Source organism: Amaranthus tricolor, chromosome 10 (assembly GCF_026212465.1).
Source record: "Amaranthus tricolor cultivar Red isolate AtriRed21 chromosome 10, ASM2621246v1, whole genome shotgun sequence".
Lineage (NCBI taxonomy): Eukaryota > Viridiplantae > Streptophyta > Magnoliopsida > Caryophyllales > Amaranthaceae > Amaranthus > Amaranthus tricolor.
This window is the reverse complement of record NC_080056.1, coordinates 4222838-4244827: the sequence shown is the minus strand read 5'-3', so window position 1 is coordinate 4244827 and position 21990 is coordinate 4222838. Positions and strand designations below refer to the sequence as shown.

Below are 21990 nucleotides of genomic sequence, written 5' to 3'. Positions count from 1 at the left end.
AAATAAAAAACAAAAGCAAACGTGTCAATGTATAGCTAATGCATTTTTAAATTGGGTTAAAATCCTTTTCTCAATTAAAATGACCACTTTTTAAATATTCCCTCCGAACCAATTTAGTTGTCCCATTTCCTTATTTAGCAAAGTCTTTTTAGTTGTCCCATTTCTATTTTTGTCAATTTTTTTAACCTAAATATCCTTAGTTTACACAAGTAATTACGAATATGCCCCCATATACCTTACTTACTCAACTACCCTTCACTACTTACCCTTCACTACTTACCCTTTTTAATGGACCCTACACCATTCTTAATAACCGTGCCCAAGCAAATGGGACATCTAAATTGATTCGGAGAGAGTATTATTTAGTACTTGATTTTGATTTTGTAGTAATTGAAACAATAAAATAAACAAGTACAGAAAATGAATATTTGAGTCTCTTCCGACTTTCAAATTAATTTTAGATCTAACAATGTGTTTATTGACGAGAGAAGAAAACAAATTATTAGTCATTCACGAATAATTTTAAACTCGTCAGGGCTAATTAGTTCACATAACAACAATAATATAAAAGTAACTTGAGTGAGAACAAATTATAATTTGAGACAAAGAAAAAGTTTGTTAAATTTAATTTTATTATTTTAATTATTAAACTTTACATAATACTTTGTTCAGCTAAAAATATAATTTAACTTTTATAATTAACGTATTTTATTTGTCTGTTATGGTTTGTGAGTGAGCTTTTTTACTAACATTTTAAAATTAATAATATCTAATTATATACATATTGTAATTTAAGAACTTATATTATTATTAATTTATTTATTTATGTGCATGAGTGGTTATTGATTGTTGAATTCTCATACAAGTCTATTGAAATTTTAAGGTATCTATTATATTTTCGATCTGTTTTTCTCAAATCTACTAAAAATAGATACCGTAAACCAAACTAATACTCTATAACTACTAATATACAACCATCTATTAAAATTCAATATCACAATCATTAATGTATTAGTAGAGTATGTCTTATATGAAAAAAAAGTAAACCATTCATTAGCGGATAGCTGACATATCGAGTACCCGATTAGTCAGACGCCTTTTTTTAACGGCCCATTTTATGGCCTAATTTATCCTGATATCCGGATATGTCGGGTCGAAACATCGGGTACCCGTTTTCTCATCTCCATTCATTTTAAATTGTCCAAGACAATGGCTGGATCTAGGATAAATGAGTAACCTTTTCAATAATGGAGATGAAGAGCAGTCGAGGTCACTAATGAATTTAATGATAAATGAGCAACCTTTTCAGTAACAAAAACAAAATTCAGAATGTTGTTTTACCATGAAAATTATTTATGTTTGAATCATCAACCGTGAAAATACAAACCCCATGAATCAAAATTATTATCCCAATGCCATTATGCCAAACACCAGTATTCCAGTAGAGCCATTAGTTTGAAAATCCTAAAAAAAATTCCCTCTTTAATACTAACGGGTCAGCGGGTACCGCTTAATGTGAATTGTGGCCCATGACCCGACCCGTATTTTTTAACCTTTTTTAATATTGATCCGCTATTTATGATGCGGGACGATGGGTCGGTTTGTTTTAACAGGCCTATTGTCAATAACCCACCACGCACGCTACTCCTTTATCCGGATTTGGGACCGATAATAAGCGACAAACACTCATAGAAAAAGTTGTTTTTAAAAAACAAAACACTGTTAGTGTTACGAGTGTGTTCAACGTTGCAGTTTAAGTAGATACTAGGTATTTACCCGTGCTATGCACGTGATTATAAAACTATTTTATAAGAAAATATATAATATTAATTTAAACATTGTTGTTAAATTAATACAAATATTATTTTGATCAATTATATCTATAAAGTTTTAACATAACCAAAAAAAATCAACTAATTATAATACAAAACATCTTCAATCTATGTTAAGTTTATCAAATAACCAAATATTAATATTTTTAATCAAAAATATTTACTAACCCTTGAAAAGAAAGTGATACTTAAAACTAAAGTTACTCATATACTTACTAAACTTGATTATCATCATAAGAATATATATTTGATTATTATGACATCTATAACTACACAACATGTCTAACATAAAAAAAAATTAAACATCATCTTCATTAATATTTTCTTTCTCTTTGCTTCCATTTCATCTCCACTCAACTCGTTAAAATTTGATCTCAATTTATAAACCTTATTTCACCCTACGTCTACACTCATAAAATTTATGAGATAAAATTGTATATTCACATAGTAATGAAACAAAAACTTATATCTTTCTTCAGTTTTATCTCAATTTTCATACTAATTGAGCTAATCAATGATTTCAACTCTTAAAACACCATCTACTCATTCTTAACTATGTGGGATGCACTAAATGAAGACTTTAAAATTCAATCATATAAATGAGGCAAGCCGTGTATGTGGCACTAACACAAATTCTTAAAGTTTTATTTTTTCATCTTCAATATAATTAAATTTATAAGACAAAGAGTTTTATTTTCTAACATATGTATGTTTATAGAGAAAGATGAATTAAATTGATGAATACTAAGAGTTTCCATATAATTAAATTTAATTGATGTTTAAGAGTTTCAATACAAAAAAGACACAGAAAAATGAAAATTGTATTAATGGCAAATTGTGTTGTATATGAATATGATGATTAATAATTTAATGACGCAGAGAGCTGTTCATGGGCCGGCTTGGGCGGGTAGCGGACCGGGTATTTGCTATAAAATCTACCCGCGGGCACAAATATACAAAACCGCGCCCGCATTTGAGGGCATAATTTTTTGTCGCTACCCGCCCATTTTTAAAGCGGGCGGGACCCGCGGGTATTTATTACATAAATATCAAAAATATAATACAAAATATAAAGTTGGGTTTTGATAATAATTAAAATACAATACATTGTCCAAAATACTCCAAATACATAAAGTCTCAAAATACTCGAATTACATGTATATAAAAATACATAAAAAGTTTCAAAAAACTTGGTCAATGGTAACTTAATATAATTGATTATTAAAAATTTAATATATATTAAACTAAGCGGGCGGGCGGGTATACCCGCGGGTATTTTTTTAGTGTCGCTACCCGCCCATTTATCTTGGCGGGCGGGTACTACCTGTCCAAACTTAAATTTTTTTTAAAAACCGCTGTCTATGCCCGTCCGTTTTTCGAGCCGGGCGGACCGGGCCTGGCGAGTAGCTCGCCCATGAACAGCTCTTGACGCTTAAATGCTAATTATTTTAAAAAATATAATTATTCATTAAAATAATAGTAAAACGTTTTATAGTGCACATAGTTGCTCGAATACTTATTTAGCTAGTTACAATGACCCACAATTTACACGCACTTAGACAACTAGTAACCAAAGTCGTGAACCGTACCATAGCTTCCTTGCCCCGAACAGAATCATATGTAGGGAATAAATTTTGAGTTAAAGCTATAAGTATTTATTCGGGTCGGTGGGTTGATTTCGTGTTAGGTGTTTTGAGTTGATTTGAAATTGCGTTTTGTGCACATTTTGTTTTTTTTACATAATTGTAGATCATTTTAAAATCGAGTCAAATGAAGTTCAGTCAGAAGGTCGATAAATTTTGAGTCTATCGAAACTGTTTGGAACCGCTCTAGTTGAAGCCTTGAAGAGGTTAGACTGGCGCTGGAAACTTGGACTAACCGCAGCCACTCCCTAATTTAACAACAAAGAAAACAGAGCATACCATCTTCTTCTTCTGTGTCACACCATTTCAGGCACTCTCTAATGTCTCTTTCTTTCTCTATCTAAACCCTAATACTCCATTCTGATCGCCATGCCCTATTCTTCTCCCTTCTTACATGGCTGTTTCCGCACAACTCCACGCCTCGCCATGTCTCTTAAACCTGCAAGGAATTTTCATAACATTTATTATTCTTTATGTCCGTGGAGACCTTTCTCAGGCCTTCCATTTGGTGCGCAAAAGTCATACAAATCCTTAGTTTATAGGCCTTTTCTTTGGCGGTTTAGTGTTGCTGCTTCAGGAAGATCGTATGAGTTGATACGGAGAAGTAATGAGAAGTTGCCGAATTGGTTTCATCAAAGCAAGGAATTTGGGAGGTTTGCTTATGATGATTACTCTGATGATGATTCTGATAGGGAATCTTCTTCTGCGCAGCAATTGGTGAGTCCTTGACTTCTTGTTTTGCTATTATGAGTATTAACTTTTATGAATGAATTAATACTTTGTCATTTGTTTGTTACTTTGCCATTTTCTAGCTTTCGTTGTGTTTTAATTGGATTGCAATAATAAGAATCAGATATCATTTGAACGAAGAGGGGTCTCACTGATTTATAATTAGGGTATTAGGGTGTGTATCTTAAGGAAAAGGGAAGTTGTACTATTCGCCTTTCGCATCAACTGTCAATCTGTCATGTTCCGAATTCCGATAGATGGATGTAACTTGAAGAACCAAATTCGAAACGAGGTGATAAAATATGGACTTTTGAGTGTAAGATTACTAAGATATTTAGTGCAGGATAAAGGCTATGAATCTTAAAATTAAGATGAAGGACTGTTTGCTATGCTGGTTCAAACACCGATGGCCAAAGGATGTGCTAATACAAAAGGAGGTAAGTAAGTGGACAACTGAAGCATTATTAGTATGAAAGGAGGACAAGGGAGGCCAAAAATGGTCTGTACGACATGAGTGAATAATGACATGAAGAAACTGGATTGTGCCTGCACACTTCATTGTCTCGTTTAGGCTAGTCTCTTAGGCACTTCGTTGTCTTCCTAAGTCTAAAGAGATAGAAAATGATAAATTGCATAACCCATGTTTTCAGTGATTGTCACATTTTTTGAATTTCATGTTTCTTTGACCTGTATTGTTTACGTCACGGCGTCACGCTGGTTAATTCAATAGTTTCTGATGGAACTTCAATATAAACAAGAATCTTGTTGTAATACCGGGTTCTTTTCAGCAATCTTCTACTCTCGACAACATTGACCAGTGGAGATGGAAATTGACAATGCTTGTTAGAAACAAAGATGAGCAAGAAATTGTGTCAAGAGAGAGAAAGGACAGGCGTGACTTTGAGCAACTTTCTGCATTGGCCACTAGAATGGGTCTGCATAGGTATTGGCAATTTGTTATAATTATGTTTTTACTGTATTTTATCAGCGATTCAGCGTATTTAATGTTGGTTGCATTACCACTCGTGATCTCTTTGTAAAGGTTTTGTAGTGTAGAATTCCAAAATATTCGAAATTATTCACAAAGTTTTGCAATCACATCTGGCATTCAGTACACTGTTCCTTTTGTGATTCATAATCATACTGCTAAATTTTTCTATGTTGCAGCCGCCAATATTCCAAAGTGGTGGTTTTTAGTAAAGTTCCCTTGGCAAATTATCGTCATGATCTGGATGATAAGCGTCCACAACGAGAGGTAACATTTTATTTTTGTAATGACTTTTTCCATGCCAGATTTTTCTTACTAGCTCTGTTTATGTATGATTGTAAAGAGCATCACGTCATAATTTTGTTTCTTGGTACCAATCCAGGTTGTACTTCCACTTGATCTTCAAAAGGATGTGGGATTTCTTCTCAAGAGGCACCGGTCTCAAAAATCCTCGAATCAAGGGACTTCTTCAATTTATTCTGTTTTGCAGATCAATTATCCGAATAAGCAGGAAGTTGTGTACAATCAGCCTGAGCCCACAACTCAGATAAGTCCATCGAAGGAGAGAATACTTCGGCGGAAAAGTCTGCAACTACGGGATCGGCAGCAGGAATGGCAGGTTTTACGTCATTTTTTTGACAAAGCCTTTGGTTGTATCTCTGCTTGTTGTGTTATCTCTTATTTATTTTTAGTTTGAATTGCCAACAAATTTATGTATAGTATATCCATATTATGTACATGGTATGTCTTGAATGTAGCATGAAATAGGTCACTTTGAATTTCTTGCATACTACTTCTCCCTTGACTTAAGATCATTTTAAATGCAATGGTGTAAAGCTCTTGAATTCCAATAATAGTTGGGGCTTGCCATTCTTGTGGAAGGTTACTCATTTTGCTTCACCATGAGACGTTGTTGATGATTGAAAATTTTTAGTAAGTGTCTATTTCTTGAGTGTTGGTGGTGCATGAGGATTGGGTAGTTGCTCATAATTATTTACTATGAAAGAGCAATATGGAGGGGACATTATGGTACTGTAAAGAGGAGACGACAATATGGATATGTGATATAGATATGAGATTTTTGTACTCTCTCTTTATTTAGGGGAAAGTATTTTGTAGTTTACTTATGCATTTCAACCGTTTTTGGGTGCTTTCTCTTGTGGCAAAATGACATGAGTAATGGAGATTTGTAGGAGCATAAGAAGTAGGAAAAAGTATCAAAAATGATTTGAACTATTGTCCATCAGCTCATAAATAAATGCCACTATTGATTACCTCAAGGCTCAAAATATACCCAACTATAAAGTTTTCTAAAAATAAACTCGAATAACTTGTGATTTGCTAAATTGGTCAAAACTTAAAAAAACAAAAACCCATCCCACCCCACCACCACCCACTCTCTTAAAGCCTCCTCTCGCCACCATCGTCTCCTCACTTGCAGCTCTTGACCACTTCCTTCCCAACCCTTGTGCAGACACTACCCAACCCTATCCCCAACCCTAACCCCAACCCTAACCTTAACTAACCCTAATCCTAACCCATCCCCCAACACCGGTGAATTTCCCCACCCTCCACCAATTGCAAGCAAAAGTAAAGTTCCTGCTCTACCAATACCCACTTTCTACCACCCACTGGTCCCTAATATTGATTGTGGAGGACAAGATCGATGCGACTCAAGCAAGATGGAGGGCTAAGTAACTTTAATGTTCAAGAGACTTTATCACTTAGATTTAAAGGAGAAAGATGCGTATATCCACGTTCATGTACATCTTCATGTACTTAGGTTGCTACATGGTGGCCTCCTTAATTCTGATCTACACTTGTATCTCATTTTTTCCAATGGGAATGATCTTATTAGGATCATTATGGCCTACAATATCAAAATAGGCAAGTTCAATTTTACTGAATAAAAAAGTTCATTAATGGGATTAGTAGTCAGTATTGTCCAATGGCAGGTTCACAAATAGCTTGAAGCTTCTTCATTTTCTCTTTGAACTTTGAAGGTTCAACAAGGTCAAAATTCCGATCAAGTCTTTGAAATGTCATCCTCGAAATGCAGGGTGAAGGGTTGGTGGTGGTGAGGTGGAATGGGTTTTTGTTTTTCCCCTTTTAATCTGAAAAACCAATTGCTATAGGTTAATTTTACCTTAGTTGAGAAAACCCTATAATACTTGGCTATATTTTAATTTAATCAATTGTTTGTGCTAATGAGCATTATATTTTGATTATTTTTGATATTTTCTAAGAAATAATTAGGTATGATGGAAGAGAATTTGTGTAATGATTATTGAAATTGATTTTTGAGTTGCAGACATAGTGTAAAAATAATATTGCGAAATCATATTTTGGCATTATGGTTGATGTTTAGTGTTAGATAAGGCCGAGTGAAGTACAATCTTTGTTAGTAATTACAATCATATTGTAAAGGAGTTGAGATTATCGCAACCGAAATTTTAAGTCAAGATAATTGTGAAGCCGCATTGACGCTATAAGCTGTTTCATGTATGATCGCGATTAGATTTTTTCACTATGAGCTAGCCCCATATTGTTGGGATATTGGAGTTATTGATAGTGTTGTATAACTTGTATGAGGTAAAGACCTTTACAACATATCATAAAGTTCATTTCCTCAAAAACTCTTTTGTTTGGGCATTTTGATTAAGGCATGGATATGTTTAATTTTAAGTATTGTTATTGAAATCCCGATTCCTATTAATGATTTCATGACTATGATCCTAATTGGAATACAATTTTGAGTGGTAGGATAATAACACGATCTCGCGAGCTATCCGATTCAACAAATTTATTCTCATTTATAATTAATTTTTCTTATAACCATCTTTCGTTAATTATTTTCACATACACACATATGCTTAATAGTAGATCTTTATTGATATGAAGTTTTATATCAATTATTGAATGATTTTTTTTTTAATTTTATTCTTAAAAGAATGTAATTGAAAAGTTTTTATATTACAATATTTAACGTTTGAAATGTATAATAATGATTAGGGACTAATAATGTTACCATATTTGAGTTTATTTGTAGGATCTTACCATCCTACAATTTCTTCCTATTGACGATTTGAAATCAAATGCTTGATTACCTTGTCTTAAACTACAGTTGCTCTTTTGTTACTTTAAAGGCTTGATAAATGTGTTTTTTCTTGAGGATACTCTCGGAAAGATTTTCGCAGTATCGTGGCTTTTTTTTGTCATTATTGATGAATCTGGTGATTTTATGCTGAGACATTGTGGGATAGAAAATGTGGGATAGAATTTGCCAAATTTTAACCCCGAGATGTATTTTGGGTCAGTCAGTAGAAGCATATCATTTGTGTTTCTCCAAATGACTTATTGCTTTGTTTGGTTTTATCTGTATTCCCTTATACGTTTTATATGTCCCATATTTCTTATTGTTTTTTGTTTTAAAATTAATAGATATTATCTTTCGTGTATAAGTTTTGCTTTGTTGGTCAAAATACCATTTGACTACATTTGGAACAGAATGAAATAGGTTTGTAATCTTCTCTTTCCTTCAGCCCCCACAAAGTCTTAATATTGAGTAGTGTGGCATATTTGATTCTTGCTTCTTCTTGTCCAATATTTATATTTAGTAATGGTGTTGATGTTTTTGGTTCAGGATTCACCAGAGGGTCAAAAGATGCTACAATTTCGAAGAAGCCTACCCGCGTACAAAGAGAGGGATGCTTTCTTAAAGACGATAGCAGAAAATCAGGTTTCCAGTCTACTGTTAAGATTCAATAATTATCGCATTTGTTTGTTCGTTGTTCTTGAAGATGGTGCCAAACCGTTTGTGCATACTTACTGTTTAATATTCATGTAAAAATATTTTACTTACAAAACATTGTCCCAATGTCTCGAAAGTAGGGTGGTATAAGGGAGTTAGATATATCCAAGCTTATCTTACGACTCTAAGGTAGCTCTTTTACCCATATACATTTGTGAAAATAATGTTTGGGTTGGATTCATGATCCAAAAGGAATCGATACTCATTACCTCACATCAACAAGAAGTAAATGAATCATGATTTTCTTTTCCTAAAATCAGTGCTCCAAAAAAGTGTTACTTTCAGATTAAAAACTATTTTTCAAAAAAAAATTAAATATAAAGTAACCTTTTTTTTTTTTTGGCTAAAAGTAATAACTTTTTGTCTTAAAATAACACCTTTTTATGTAAAAGTAATATTACTTTATTAACTTTTTCTTTTTTATTAATCTCTGAAAAGTAACATGTTTATTCCAAAAAGTAACACCTTCTTATGTAAAAAGCAACACCTTTTTGTCAGTTTTGTTTCATGTTTTTTTTTGAAAAATATATTGGCCTAAATGTAACACCTTTTATTATAAAAGTAACACTTGTTTGTCAGGCAGATTGGTTCTCACGGTTTTCATATAAGAATGATTCTCACTTGAACTTCTTTCGTTATATATATATATATATATATATATATATATATATATATATATATATAGATGAAGGATCAAATAAGAAGGATTTTAAAATGAGAAGGGTGAGAAGGATTTTTGTTTGATTTTGTTTGGTTACTATATATACAAAAAAGGATACTATGTTATGAATTAAGAACATTTTTTTATTTTAGTAAAATCAAGGGTGTAAAGTCGTTCTTACCCTTCTCATTTTCAACCCCTTCTCAATGGATCTCTCCCCTATATAACACACACACACTAAATTAAGTAATGGCTGGGGGTATGAGCCCATTGGCTGGCTTTCTCAAGAACACAGTTGTGGGTTTTGATTGGACCTTGGTATAAGTTATGGGTCAAACCCTTGCCATTATTATGGCAGGTGAGCTCTACTACTGAGGTGTGAACACCTTGATGTGCAAGTATACAGTGTGTGTGTGTGTGACTATGTATGTAATTTTCTTTTTTTGAAAAGTTAACTAGTGTCTTTTGTGCAGGTAGTAGTTGTCTCAGGAGAAACTGGCTGTGGTAAAACAACTCAACTCCCGCAATTCATTTTAGAGTCTGAAATTGTAGCTGCTCGTGGCGCTAGTTGTAATATTGTTTGTACTCAGCCGAGAAGAATATCAGCTATGTCTGTTTCTGAGAGGGTTGCTTCTGAACGAGGAGAGCAACTTGGAGAATCAGTGAGTTCCCACCTTTTATTCTAAGACTGTTTATCCTTATAGTGCTGTGAGCTGATATCTTAGAGCTCTTGAATGTGGTCTAAAGCTTTAGCATGTAAATGTATTCTGATTCTGCTTATAGGTTGGCTACAAAATAAGATTGGAGGGAATGAAAGGGAGGGACACACGACTCCTTTTCTGCACCACTGGTGTGCTGTTGAGGAGACTGCTGGTTGATCGAGATCTGAGTGGTGTATCTCATGTTATTGTTGATGAAATTCATGAACGTGGAATGAATGAAGGTAAAGTTGGCGTTTTTACCTGTTCATTATGTTTGTTAATGGACAGACCAAGTCTTACCGGATGCTGAATTTGTACCAGATTTTCTCCTAATTGTGTTGAAAGATCTCCTACCCCGAAGACCTGATTTAAGGTTGATTTTGATGAGTGCAACCCTAAATGCTGAGCTTTTCTCCTCATTTTTTGGTGGAGCTCCTACACTACACATTCCTGTAAGTTTATGGCATTTAGTAAGGGCTTTATCTATTTGATGTGAGGTATTTTTGCTTGGGACTTTGTTTATGTTGATAAAGTGGTATTGAGTATGCGACATAATTTAAGTCTATTTCTGCATTTTGATTTTCTCCTTTATTTAAATATTTTTTTCTAGTCCCCCATCTCTGCAATCAAATGTTGTAAGCAAGCTATCTAGCATATATTAATTTGGTGTTTCGGGGTAGAGAATATTTCATTCATGCTGATGATGTCAGTTTAACTACCCAAACCTTTTTTTAAATGAAAATTGGAAGATTAATTAAAAAAAAAAATAGAATTAGAAGACGATAGGAAATGAACTATGTCAATGCAATCTTTATTATAACTTAGGGAGAGGATGTCAGAGTATTAGGGGCAGTTTGGTTGAGGATAATCAAGATAGGGAAAGGGAATTTTGGGCCAGAATTGACCTCTGCAATGTTGTGGCTCATAAATTTTTCCCCATTTCTCAGTTTGGTTTTTCTGAACAATGAAAAAGGTAACACCAATATCATTTATATGAGAAATAATTAAGTAATCATGTCATTGAGCCATGTCAAACCTTTGGCACAACATCAATTGCCAAGGAAATGATGAAGGGTTGTGAAACCAGAGCATTTGACTCTTTGATAATCGTTTTTCAGGGTTTCACATATCCTGTACGTGCTCATTTTCTGGAGAATATCTTGGAAAACACTGGATATAGGCTGACCCCCTATAATCAGATTGATGATTATGGTCAAGAAAAGATTTGGAAGATGCAGAAACAATCTGTTAGAAAGAGAAAAACTCACATTGCTTCAGCAGTAGAGGTAATAAAGATTTTTCAAAATGCATTTTGACGCTTTTCTTTCTCTGATGATGTTGTATTCATACTGAACTTGAGGCAGGAGGCATTAGAAGATGCTGATTTTCATGGGTATAGTCGTTGGACTAGAGACTCTTTGTCTTGTTGGAACCCGGATTCCATTGGTTTTAATCTTATTGAACATGTGCTGTGCCACATATGTAAGAACGAAAGACCTGGTGCAATTTTAGTTTTTATGACTGGTTGGGAGGATATCAACTCTTTGAAGGACCAGCTTCAAAGCCATCCTTTACTTGGAGATCCAAACAAGGTTTTGCTGCTTGCATGCCATGGTTCCATGGCTAGTTCTGAACAGGTGTACTACTCTCTCTCTCCCTCCCTCCCTCCCCCTAATATCGTCCAGATTATCTATTAAACATGTAATTGGCTCAGATGAATTTTTAGAGCATCTGAGCATTTATTGCCAGAGTTGAATAATAAATTATAACTCGTTATTATACTTTTTCACCCTGTGTATTTGCTGCCTTTGGGTTTTGTCATGCGTGCTTTCATATGTTTGAGTGAGTTCGCTACATAGCTACTGATGTAAGCATGCTTATTTTCATGGTTCAATAAATTTCCATTCTAATTGTATTAACATTGTCTTTGTAGTAGCCGAATAATTGTGAGAATTTTAGTACTCCTATTGGTCCCTTTTTCTTGTACACTTCCTCATAGGGATTTAAATAATTTGCTTGTAAGCGTCAACAAAGCAAAGTGTGTCTAAAGACTCCCTTTCAAACTGATCTGTTGTCTAGTTCATAAACACCTGTCACATGGTGTGTAGGAAGAATGTAGTCCAGTTTCAGTTCATACAACTCCATGAAATGATGCTAAAAAATGATGCTTTGTACTGCTAATTATTGAAGAGTTTTGTATGTATCCCAATATTCATTCCACATAAATTTCTTATATTTTTATAGGAGCCGTTGTTTTCTGAATTGAATTGGAATAGGAAATTTGAGAATTTTGTAAGTACCTGTAAGATATGGTGTTTATTTTCTTAGCTGAATTTAATCTCGTAGTGGCATTGTTAGTGCGTTATTAAATTTGTGTATTTTGGAGTTTCCGTTATCCAAGTTTTGTTTATGTGCTACTATTATACTACATGTTTCTTCCCACTTTTTGAGTTTTTGATACTTGCTTGTGAGTAACAAAGACTGAGCTAAAGCAAACCATATGTTCTTGTATGGTTCAATTTATTTGTACGAGAGCCAGGTTTCAAGCAGCCTTATTACAATATGATTAGAGCTTTATATTTTAAAGTATGTTCTTTTAGTGGGTTTGTAGAGGTCCACTTGTCATTTAGACCTTACCTGTTTGATTTGTTTTGCTCTTTTTAAGTTGCATAGTTTTTGTGCTAGTACAATCCTACCTGTCATGAAACCAACCTGCTGAACCAGTCCACTTAGTCTTCATACAAAACTTGTAGGTCTGAATTGCTGGATTGCCTTATAAACCACTTAAGCCAAACATCGAGAAACAAGTTGGAGTAAATGAATGGTTTCTTAGTTCATTTAAGGAACAAACTAGAAACTAGTCTCTTTATGTTCTCCGGAATGGAAGTGTGCTAGATTTTTGCATCGGATTAAGAACCCTAAGCTAAGTTTTTAAGAGTTTTGACAAAAACATTAGAAGTTAATTTTTTTACTTTCTTTCTTTCTAATTTTACTTATATTCTTTTTTATGTCATTACTCCCTTATTTCGATGAGCCGATGAGGCCAAAGATATGTGGACTATGGACTATCAAAATCGCTCATTAAAACTATTTGCACTTCTTATTTATTTGAATTGCGACCAAAGGTCAATCGGAAACAATCTTTTGGTTATCATTAACTAGGGTAGGGTTGTGTACATCAGACCCCCTCCCCCCAAAAAAAATCCGCTTGGGAGCCATTTTATAGCGTTGGGGTAATGAAATGTTTTTTTAAAATCTTCAAGAGAATATATATAAAAAGTGACAAGGTCATCTGCTTTAGATTCCAATTCGACTTTATAGCAATGCTTCGAAAGGCTTATGGCGCAACTATAGGGGTCTTAGGTCCCAAAGGCAAAGCGCTAGGCATGAGGTGCAAGCCATAGTGCAAAAACAAGGCATTGCATTGACCGCTTTATAAAGGTTTTCAAACAAAATGAACTATATTTCCCGCATTGTAAAGGTGTAAAAACCGTGTATAGGGCTGTATCAAGGGGAATCTCATACTTTTGACCGATATTTAGGCATTACGACCGTGATCACGATTGTTATTGCATTCTTGCACTATGGTGCACGCCTCTTTGAAGTGAGACACGATCCTTTATATTATAGACTTTGTAAACAGGCTCAGTCAAAATGCATTAGTGCGCTTTGTTTGCGTCATCTTCTGCTCACATGCTGATGGAAAGATATTTCTAGGCAACTATGTCTCATCTGACTTGAATTATTCAGTATTGTCAGTCTTTTTCTTCATTTTATTTTTCTGTTTACTATCTATTCATTTAATACTTTGGAAATTTTAAGCTTCAACTTATGTTCATTTTGGACATTATAGTTTGCTTCCGAATTGTAATTATAATATTATACTAATAGTTATTCAACTGGTTTGCATACAGAGACTGATATTTGATAGGCCTCCAGAAGGAGTGAGGAAAATAGTACTTGCAACAAATATGGCCGAGACCAGTATCACCATAAATGATGTAGTCTTTGTTGTTGATTGTGGTAAAGCGAAGGAGACTTCATATGATGCATTGAATAACACTCCCTGCTTGCTACCTTCCTGGATCTCTAAAGCTGCTGCTCGTCAGGTAAATTTAATAGTCCTATTCTTCAAGCCATTTTTCCTTTAAAAGGGGGATGATTTGTGTTCTGTAGAGTGCTGTTACTCAGGAAATATAAGTAACACAGAAATTCTTAAATGGATATATTTTTTTATTTTTAATTGACTATTTGCGAGGGTGTAAAACCCATGTCCAGTGTTCTTTGTGTTAGTTTTTGTCCTTTCTTGTTCATTTTAGTTTTGCTAGCGTTTTAACATATTCAGCCTGTTGTTGAGATTCATTTGGTGTTCGCTTGTGAGTCATTGTTACTCTCACTTGCATGTCTCTTTTTCCTTCCATTTCCTTAAGCGTTGTTTGATTGCAAATGCTGGGTAACAAGGTGAGCTATTTGTAGACAACATGCTTTGAGAGGGTCAACTGTAGTTACCTAGAACACAAGTCAGACTACTGATAGGCAATCCAGTTGGTGCGTCCGATTTTCAGATAAATGTGATTTGGATTATTATAGGAGATTGGGACGTGACCTAAAACAGGGGAGGCCTCGATCCACTTTTCTTTTTGAATTTGCCATGGAGGAGAGAGAAAAGAAGAGAAATTGTTCTCTTGTCCCCAACTTTTACCTACTAGACAGTGGTCGACGCATCTCTTTACTGTTTCTCAATCTTTTTGATCTAATTGGTACTTTGTAGGTCTGTGGCTCTTAAGTAAGCTTTTTGTTAATTATGCTCTCTTTGTGTTGAGATAAATATGAGAGGTCTGTCCTACTTCCTTGATCATTTAATAGGAGTCCCGTGAGAATTTTACTCCTTTCCTTATAAAAAATTGCAGTCTCCACTTCATCTTCTTCATTTTACACCTAGATTGCAAGTTGTTAACAAAAGAATATTTATATTATTAATCGTTCTTATCTTTTTAATTTTTCAGAGTTTTACCAACATATTTTTTAAAAAATGGAAAAACGTTATTGTACCAACATTTTTCGTAAGTTACTTTAGGTAGTTTCTTGCGTAGGTAGCGCTTTGCTTTCTCGTTCCCGTCCTACATTTATCATGTTCCATTTAGGGAAACAATGGGGTCAACACCAAAAATTTTCAAATTTGATGGCTACAAAGTTTAACTCTCTTGCAGGGTATTCATGTTTATATTGCTGGTGTTTGAGTGTGCACGATCTAGCCGTTGTAAAAACAAGGAGGCTTCTTTTGGTTGACCTTGATGGCAAAACACCAATTGCAACCTCACTAAAATAAGAATCACTAAAATAAGTTCATATGCTCTAGTCCATAATATAAAACTTAAGAAAAAAATCAAAAGAAAAATTTGAATGATGAGATGGATTGTGTTGTGTGAAAGGGGAGTAAGCGATGAAAATGCTTTAACTAGTAATAATGATGAGAAATGTGTGACACAAAGGATGTTGAAGCGCACAAGAGCGGTGATGATGGTGAAGATCAATTACCTTTACTTGATGTGTAACATTAATTGAGAAGTTACAATCAAGATATAACTGGCAACTGGTAATACATATGGTGGGTAATAGGTGTGTTATTACTTGATTTTAAGATGCAAGGAACAAGGTTTAGATTGTTCAAATGTTATGAGATGGGGATTCCATGTACTCGAAATGAAGAGTTTTTAAAAAGAAAATTGAGGTATAAGATGAATTTGGGAATGATATTCTAAAATTTTTCTTTCAATAACTTGAATTACAACAACAATCACAATAATGTCAAAGCCTAAATCCCAAATAATGGGGTTGATTACATGAACCAATTCAATGCAAAAAGACATAATGTGACCTCTCCTTGTGTACTCCCATGCTTCCCTTATCCCCCTTCCTACTCCATCAGATCCCGTTTTCAATGTATGAGCCTTAACAATTGAAATCTTGTGAAGAGCCTTTGCTATATTGCGTGAAGTCTGCCAAAAAATTGCCCAATACAGAATACGTACTATCTTCCTGTCTAACCACTCCACTGCCTCCATAGCTACATTCTAACTCAGAATCTTCTCTTTTGCTAGTTTCATGGCCATCAAAAAGCAATCTAGGGATACATGAGGAATTTTTTTCTAGAGAAGTTGTTACCTTAGAAACATCATCTTTTTCAACTGTATTCATTACTTTTTGCAACAAACTAAAATACATTACATGAAGTATTATAAATTAAATCTGATATGGTTCAAACTCCAAAGCTTGCACTATTCTGTCCTGAGCTAGCCCTAAACCCAAAAAATACTCTTCTGTCCTTCATCTTTGTAAATCAAACCTCAAGTTGTAGAACTTGTTTGAATTACTTAAATTTTTTATAGTGCCAAGTGTCTTGTATTTTCAACGTAAATGCTAATTTTCTTCTCTAATTGCAGCGAAGAGGTAGAGCTGGTCGTGTTCAACCCGGGGATTGTTACCATCTTTACCCTAAATGTGTCCATGATGCATTCAGTGATTATCAGTTGCCTGAACTTTTGAGGACACCTCTACAATCTCTTTGTCTTCAGATTAAAAGCTTACAGCTTGGTGATGTTTCTGAGTTTCTGTCAAAGGCTTTGCAACCCCCTGAACCATTATCGGTACTTACAGATGTGTTTCTCTCTTACTCTTTGTCTTGGGTGTTTCAGAGCTTGTTTCTAAGCTTTGTATGCATTGCCTTCGGCAGAAAAAAAATTTTCTATTCCTGTCATTTTTGTTTATTTTTGGCTCAGATATTTACAATTACAATTGCAGCGATTGAATGATATAATTAATTTATTTGTATTAAAATGGCTCATCAAGCTATAGCACTTCTTGTTCATTTGAAGTTGCATATGATGTTTTGCAATCAAGGGTCAATAGGCAACAACTTCTAATATTACATAGATAAGGTTGTATTGCTCACTTGCCTGTGTATTTTTAAACTCTGCCCAAACTCTGCATATGAGAGGCACTGACTGGCATTGGGCAATGCAATGTTTTCAAGTAGTTTTACTTTTGATCTGGGTTAAATGGAAACAGCCTCTTAGCCATTCAAGGGAGATGCTGTGAACCCCCCCAACCCCCACCCTGTCTATGCTTTAAAACATTGGAGTAATGTTATTGTTGTAATAATGTAGTTTTACCATTTTAGGTTCAAAATGCTATTGATTTTTTGAAGATTATTGGAGCTCTGGATGAGAATGAAAATCTTACTCTGCTAGGTAAGAATTTGATTGATAGTTGGTGCTTAATTCTGATTCTTCTATTGGTTACTTTTTTCTGTAAAACTGATGGTTAGTCATGGTTGGAGTTATTAACAATAGTTACCTTGCAGGCCAGAACTTATCCAAGCTTCCTGTGGAGCCTAAACTAGGAAAAATGCTAATATTGGGGGCTATGTTTCAATGCCTAGACCCAATAATGACCGTTGTTGCTGGTTTAAGTGTCAGAGACCCGTTCTTGACACCTTTTGACAAGAAGGATGTAAGTTGTTACTTGTTACCTATGGTTTTTGGCTGGGAAATCACATTTTCATTTTCCATGCAAAATTTTACTGGACCTTGAATAAATTAGACTGTGCATCATCTTGTGATGTAATGACTGTAATTGCATCTTTGAAATTTAATGCAACATGGAAACTTCTGTTCATGTACAGTAATGTGTCATTAAGATGTTCATTCACCAAAAAATGATAGATTGACAGTCTGTTGTTGCCTTGTTATAAAGGTTCCTAAGTTAAAGTGTCTAATCTTATTATCTTAACGTATAGAGTGTAACTTTGGCAAAGACAAAACTAATAAGGTATTTAGTAGTTCAGAATCTGAAGTAAGACCATTGATTTTGTGTATATGCATATGTATATGTTATTATATTCAAAACAATCTAGTACTCATAATGGCACAAAAAACCTTAATAACTCTGTTTTTAGCTGTTGCCATGCATTTGGATAAACAAGACAATTGTCTTGAAAAGCAGTAGAGCTAAGCAAGAATCTACAAAAGAAGATAAATGAAAGAAAACTGATTTCTATCCATAGTTTGCAATTGCATCATCAGTAGACACTGAAAAGCCTATGGAAGTTTTTCGCATTTTCAGGAATTTGTTTGACGTATTGATTCTATCAACTTATTTAACCAACTAATTTTAGTAGCTGCTTAAGTGTGTACCATAAAACATACTGATAAATTTTGAAATGTCATATTTATTCATCAAGTACAACCTGCTTTAAACAGATCTTCTCAGCGAAGCAAGGGAAAGTACTCTGCTCTCTACGCATCGCAATCAGCAGTTATATATCCTAAAGTTTTTTGTTTTTCTCAAGCCATATAACCCAGAGCACAAGTATCATTTAATAGATTAACAAAAGAAGCTTTCTTTCTTAATGTGTCTCGAAGTGACACTTCGTCTGTATATGCTATAAGAACATGGGGATAAGATCCATTTGGAAACTCTAATTCCCTTGGACAAAGAACCAAAACCACTTAAAAATACTTTCGAATGCTGATTGTTGGCATCAAGGAATAACCACTTATTTGGTCATTAAAAAAGCAAATTGAGCCTTTAACAAACATCCCCACGATTTGTATGTTTTTTCTTATTTGGTGGATGATTGAATATATGAAGTTTGTTTTATTTGTTAATATTCATTTGGTTTTTGTAGCTCGCGGAGTCTGCAAAGGCTCAATTCTCTGCTCGTGAGTTCAGTGACCATCTTGCCCTTATGCGAGCTTTTGAAGGATGGAAAGACGCTGAAAGAGAAAAATCTGGTTATGAATATTGTTGGAGAAACTTTTTGTCTGCCCAGACAATGAAAGCTATGGATTCGTCGCGGAAGCAGTTCTTCTCTTTACTCAAGGATACAGGTCTTGTTGGGCCCGATAACGAAAGCTGCAACAAGTGGAGCCATGATGTGCATCTTGTTCGTTCAATTATCTGTGCGGGTCTGTTTCCTGGTGTTTGTTCAGTTGTGGTAAATTTCCTGTAGTAATTATCATTGTTCCTTTTGCTATTTCATTAGAACTTTTTTCATTTTAAAATTTATGGTTTCTGCGATGAGTGCATGCTTCTAAAGAAAGCTGGATTGATGCTGTTAGTTTCTTAAATTTACAATTTTGTTAGGACTGAAAATTTGGTATTATCTTTACAGAATAAAGAGAGGTCAATAATGTTGAAAACAATGGAGGATGGACAGGTCCTTCTATATTTGGTAAGTTTTTTCGTCAAGCTCTGATGCTAAATTACGAAGTTGAATGCAGGTTATCTAAACAACTTTTGTTTATTTTTTGCGTAGAATTCAGTGAATGCTCAAGAGCCTAAAATACCATATCCATGGCTGGTCTTTAACGAGAAGATGAAGGTCAATGCAGTGTTCTTGAGGGATTCAACAGCAGTTTCAGATTCTGTGCTGTTACTTTTTGGAGGAGACATTTCAAGAGGTTTACAGGTAAAATCTAAGATTTTTTATTTGTTTCCATGTTTGAGACTGCAGAAATCTGTTGTTTCTAATTTGCTACTTGCTTTTCTTCAGGATGGACACCTACAAATGATGGGAGGATACTTAGAGTTTTTTATGAAACCTGCCTTGGCAGACATCTATGTGTCCGTGAAAAGAGAACTTGAAGAGCTAATTCATTGCAAGGTGACCTCTCCAGATTTTTCTGTTGGTTGATTGCCTATTTATATCATGGAAATTAATCAAAATGTGGATTTTTTTTTTCTTTCATTCAACTAGTGTACTCTCTTTAGGTCTTAAATTCACTTCATTAAAGAACTAGAAAGGGGCTACTTATGTCTCTTTTTGTATCATCCAGCTTGCAGAACCCAAGTTGGATATCGGCAAATACATGGATCTCCTATCTGCAGTGAGAATGCTGATAACAGAAGATCAATGCGAGGGTAGATTTGTCTTCGGTCGTCAACTTCCAACACCATCAAAAAAGGCAGCAAAAACAAAAAGTGCGCAGTGTGAAAATGTGGGTGGTGATGATAACTCCAAGGGTCAATTACAAACCTTACTGGCAAGGGCAGGGCACGAAACAGCTGAGTACAAAACAAGGCAACTGAAAAACAACCAGTTCCGTTCGACAGTTAGTTTCAATGGGTTGGAGTTTGTGGGACAACCTTGTAACAATAAAAAGCAGGCGGAAAAGGATGCAGCTGGAGAAGCTTTACAATGGTTGATGGGTGATACCCCTTCATTCCGGGGTGATATAGACCAATTATCTATGTTTATGAAGAAAAGCAGCAAAAAATACGGAAAAAGAACTTGGGATAGGTAAAAGTCCAATGAGAAAGGGATGTGGAGATCAGTTGTGGATGACAATGCCATTTTTCTTGGCTACTGGTATGACCTTCCTTTGTTTTGTATTCTGTCTTGGTGATGGCATTTTGAAATAAGTTTTTCGGTCAAATCTTTCATCAAGGCTGATAAAATTAGGATATCGCAGCTGATATATAGGATACAATGGCGGGTTTATTTTTGCTGAGAATTAACGATGTGACTCCTCATTGTTTGGATTGATCAATACAAATTCAATGATGAAGGTGAAGAGCTCAGATGAGTGATGGTTCATTTGTATTAAATTGACTGACCTAGATACCACATTATATTCTTTTCAATGATAATGTCTACAAAATAACGGCAGGGGAAATGCCATTGGAAAAAGGATGTTCTCAGTTCTATCGTCGGATGCTTTTAACACTGACAATACCGCTGGGCTGGTGAATAAGATTAGCTTAGATTACATTGTTAGATTCACTTCAGCTTTTCTAGAAGCTGCAAATTGGAGAGGGGTGTAGAGAGGTGTCCAAGTTATAACATAAATCTTTCAGATGAGTTTCTTACTATAAGTAGAATATTAATTGGATTCATAATATAATTAGTGTTATAAGCATGTCATCAGCCGACATTATAAAGCTACCACGCAGTAGCAACTACGAAGGGCGGCCAAACAAAGCAAACGGAAAGTGAAGAATGAATATAACCGAACTCTAGGGAAGAATACTTGTGTTACTGAACTGTATTCTGTCAAAGTTGATTTCTAGTTACTACAATCTGTTATGTGTTGCATATATATACAGAATAGGGAAATGAGAAGAAATTCATCGGAGTATTTGTATTTTTGAGTCTTAATCAAGTTCTCTTTTTTTTTTTTAAAAAAGCAAGCATCCTGAAAACTTGCAATTTGTATTTTTTTGTCACTTTTGCCATCTTAATCTTAGGTCTTACCCTATTTATCTCTTGTTGCCTTTCATCTTTGTCATTATATTTGTATTTATGTTATGGGATTATGGGATACATTTGGGTGATATATACTTGTGTCTTTGGTGGTTTGAACTGTTTCAGTAACTTGATTAAGACAATAGAGCAATAATTACTTATTTTATCACATAAAAATAATCAACCTATTATCCTATGCTATTAAGTGACTCCCACTTAGGGTGGTGGGACTGGGAGTTGAATGTACGCACTCTTGTTAGTTATAAAACTAATAGTCCGATTGACTTTTAGTTAATAACATTATGTGCAACTTTACATAAATACGAAAGTGTAAAGAAGCTTATTGGAGTACTTCTATTATTTATTTGTTCATTTCT

The 21990-nt window shown here is 34.5% G+C and overlaps 1 protein-coding gene across 1 annotated transcript; it reads left to right on the top strand.

The window, feature by feature from the left end:
* Positions 1–3670: 3670 nt before the first annotated feature.
* On the top strand, positions 3671–21626 carry LOC130825182 (DExH-box ATP-dependent RNA helicase DExH3-like). The gene is made up of 19 exons (XM_057690276.1): positions 3671–4192; positions 4993–5147; positions 5372–5459; positions 5575–5811; positions 8836–8931; positions 10138–10326; positions 10448–10607; positions 10687–10817; positions 11484–11651; positions 11730–12002; positions 14280–14474; positions 16809–17012; positions 17546–17615; positions 17729–17877; positions 19055–19363; positions 19541–19600; positions 19685–19837; positions 19922–20032; positions 20205–21626. The coding sequence occupies exons 1-19, from the start codon at positions 3845–3847 to the stop codon at positions 20670–20672; spliced, it is 3564 nt and encodes a 1187-aa protein (XP_057546259.1). The 5' UTR covers positions 3671–3844; the 3' UTR covers positions 20673–21626.
* Positions 21627–21990: the final 364 nt, after the last annotated feature.

Coding starts and splice junctions, on each gene's coding strand:
- LOC130825182 (XM_057690276.1), top strand. CDS start 3,845: ATGCCCTATTCTTCTCCCTTCTTACATGGCTGTTTCCGCACAACTCCA. Junction 12,003..14,279: donor CCATGGCTAGTTCTGAACAG/GTGTACTACTCT, acceptor GTTTGCATACAG/AGACTGATATTTGATAGGCC. Junction 19,838..19,921: donor ACATTTCAAGAGGTTTACAG/GTAAAATCTAAG, acceptor GCTTTTCTTCAG/GATGGACACCTACAAATGAT.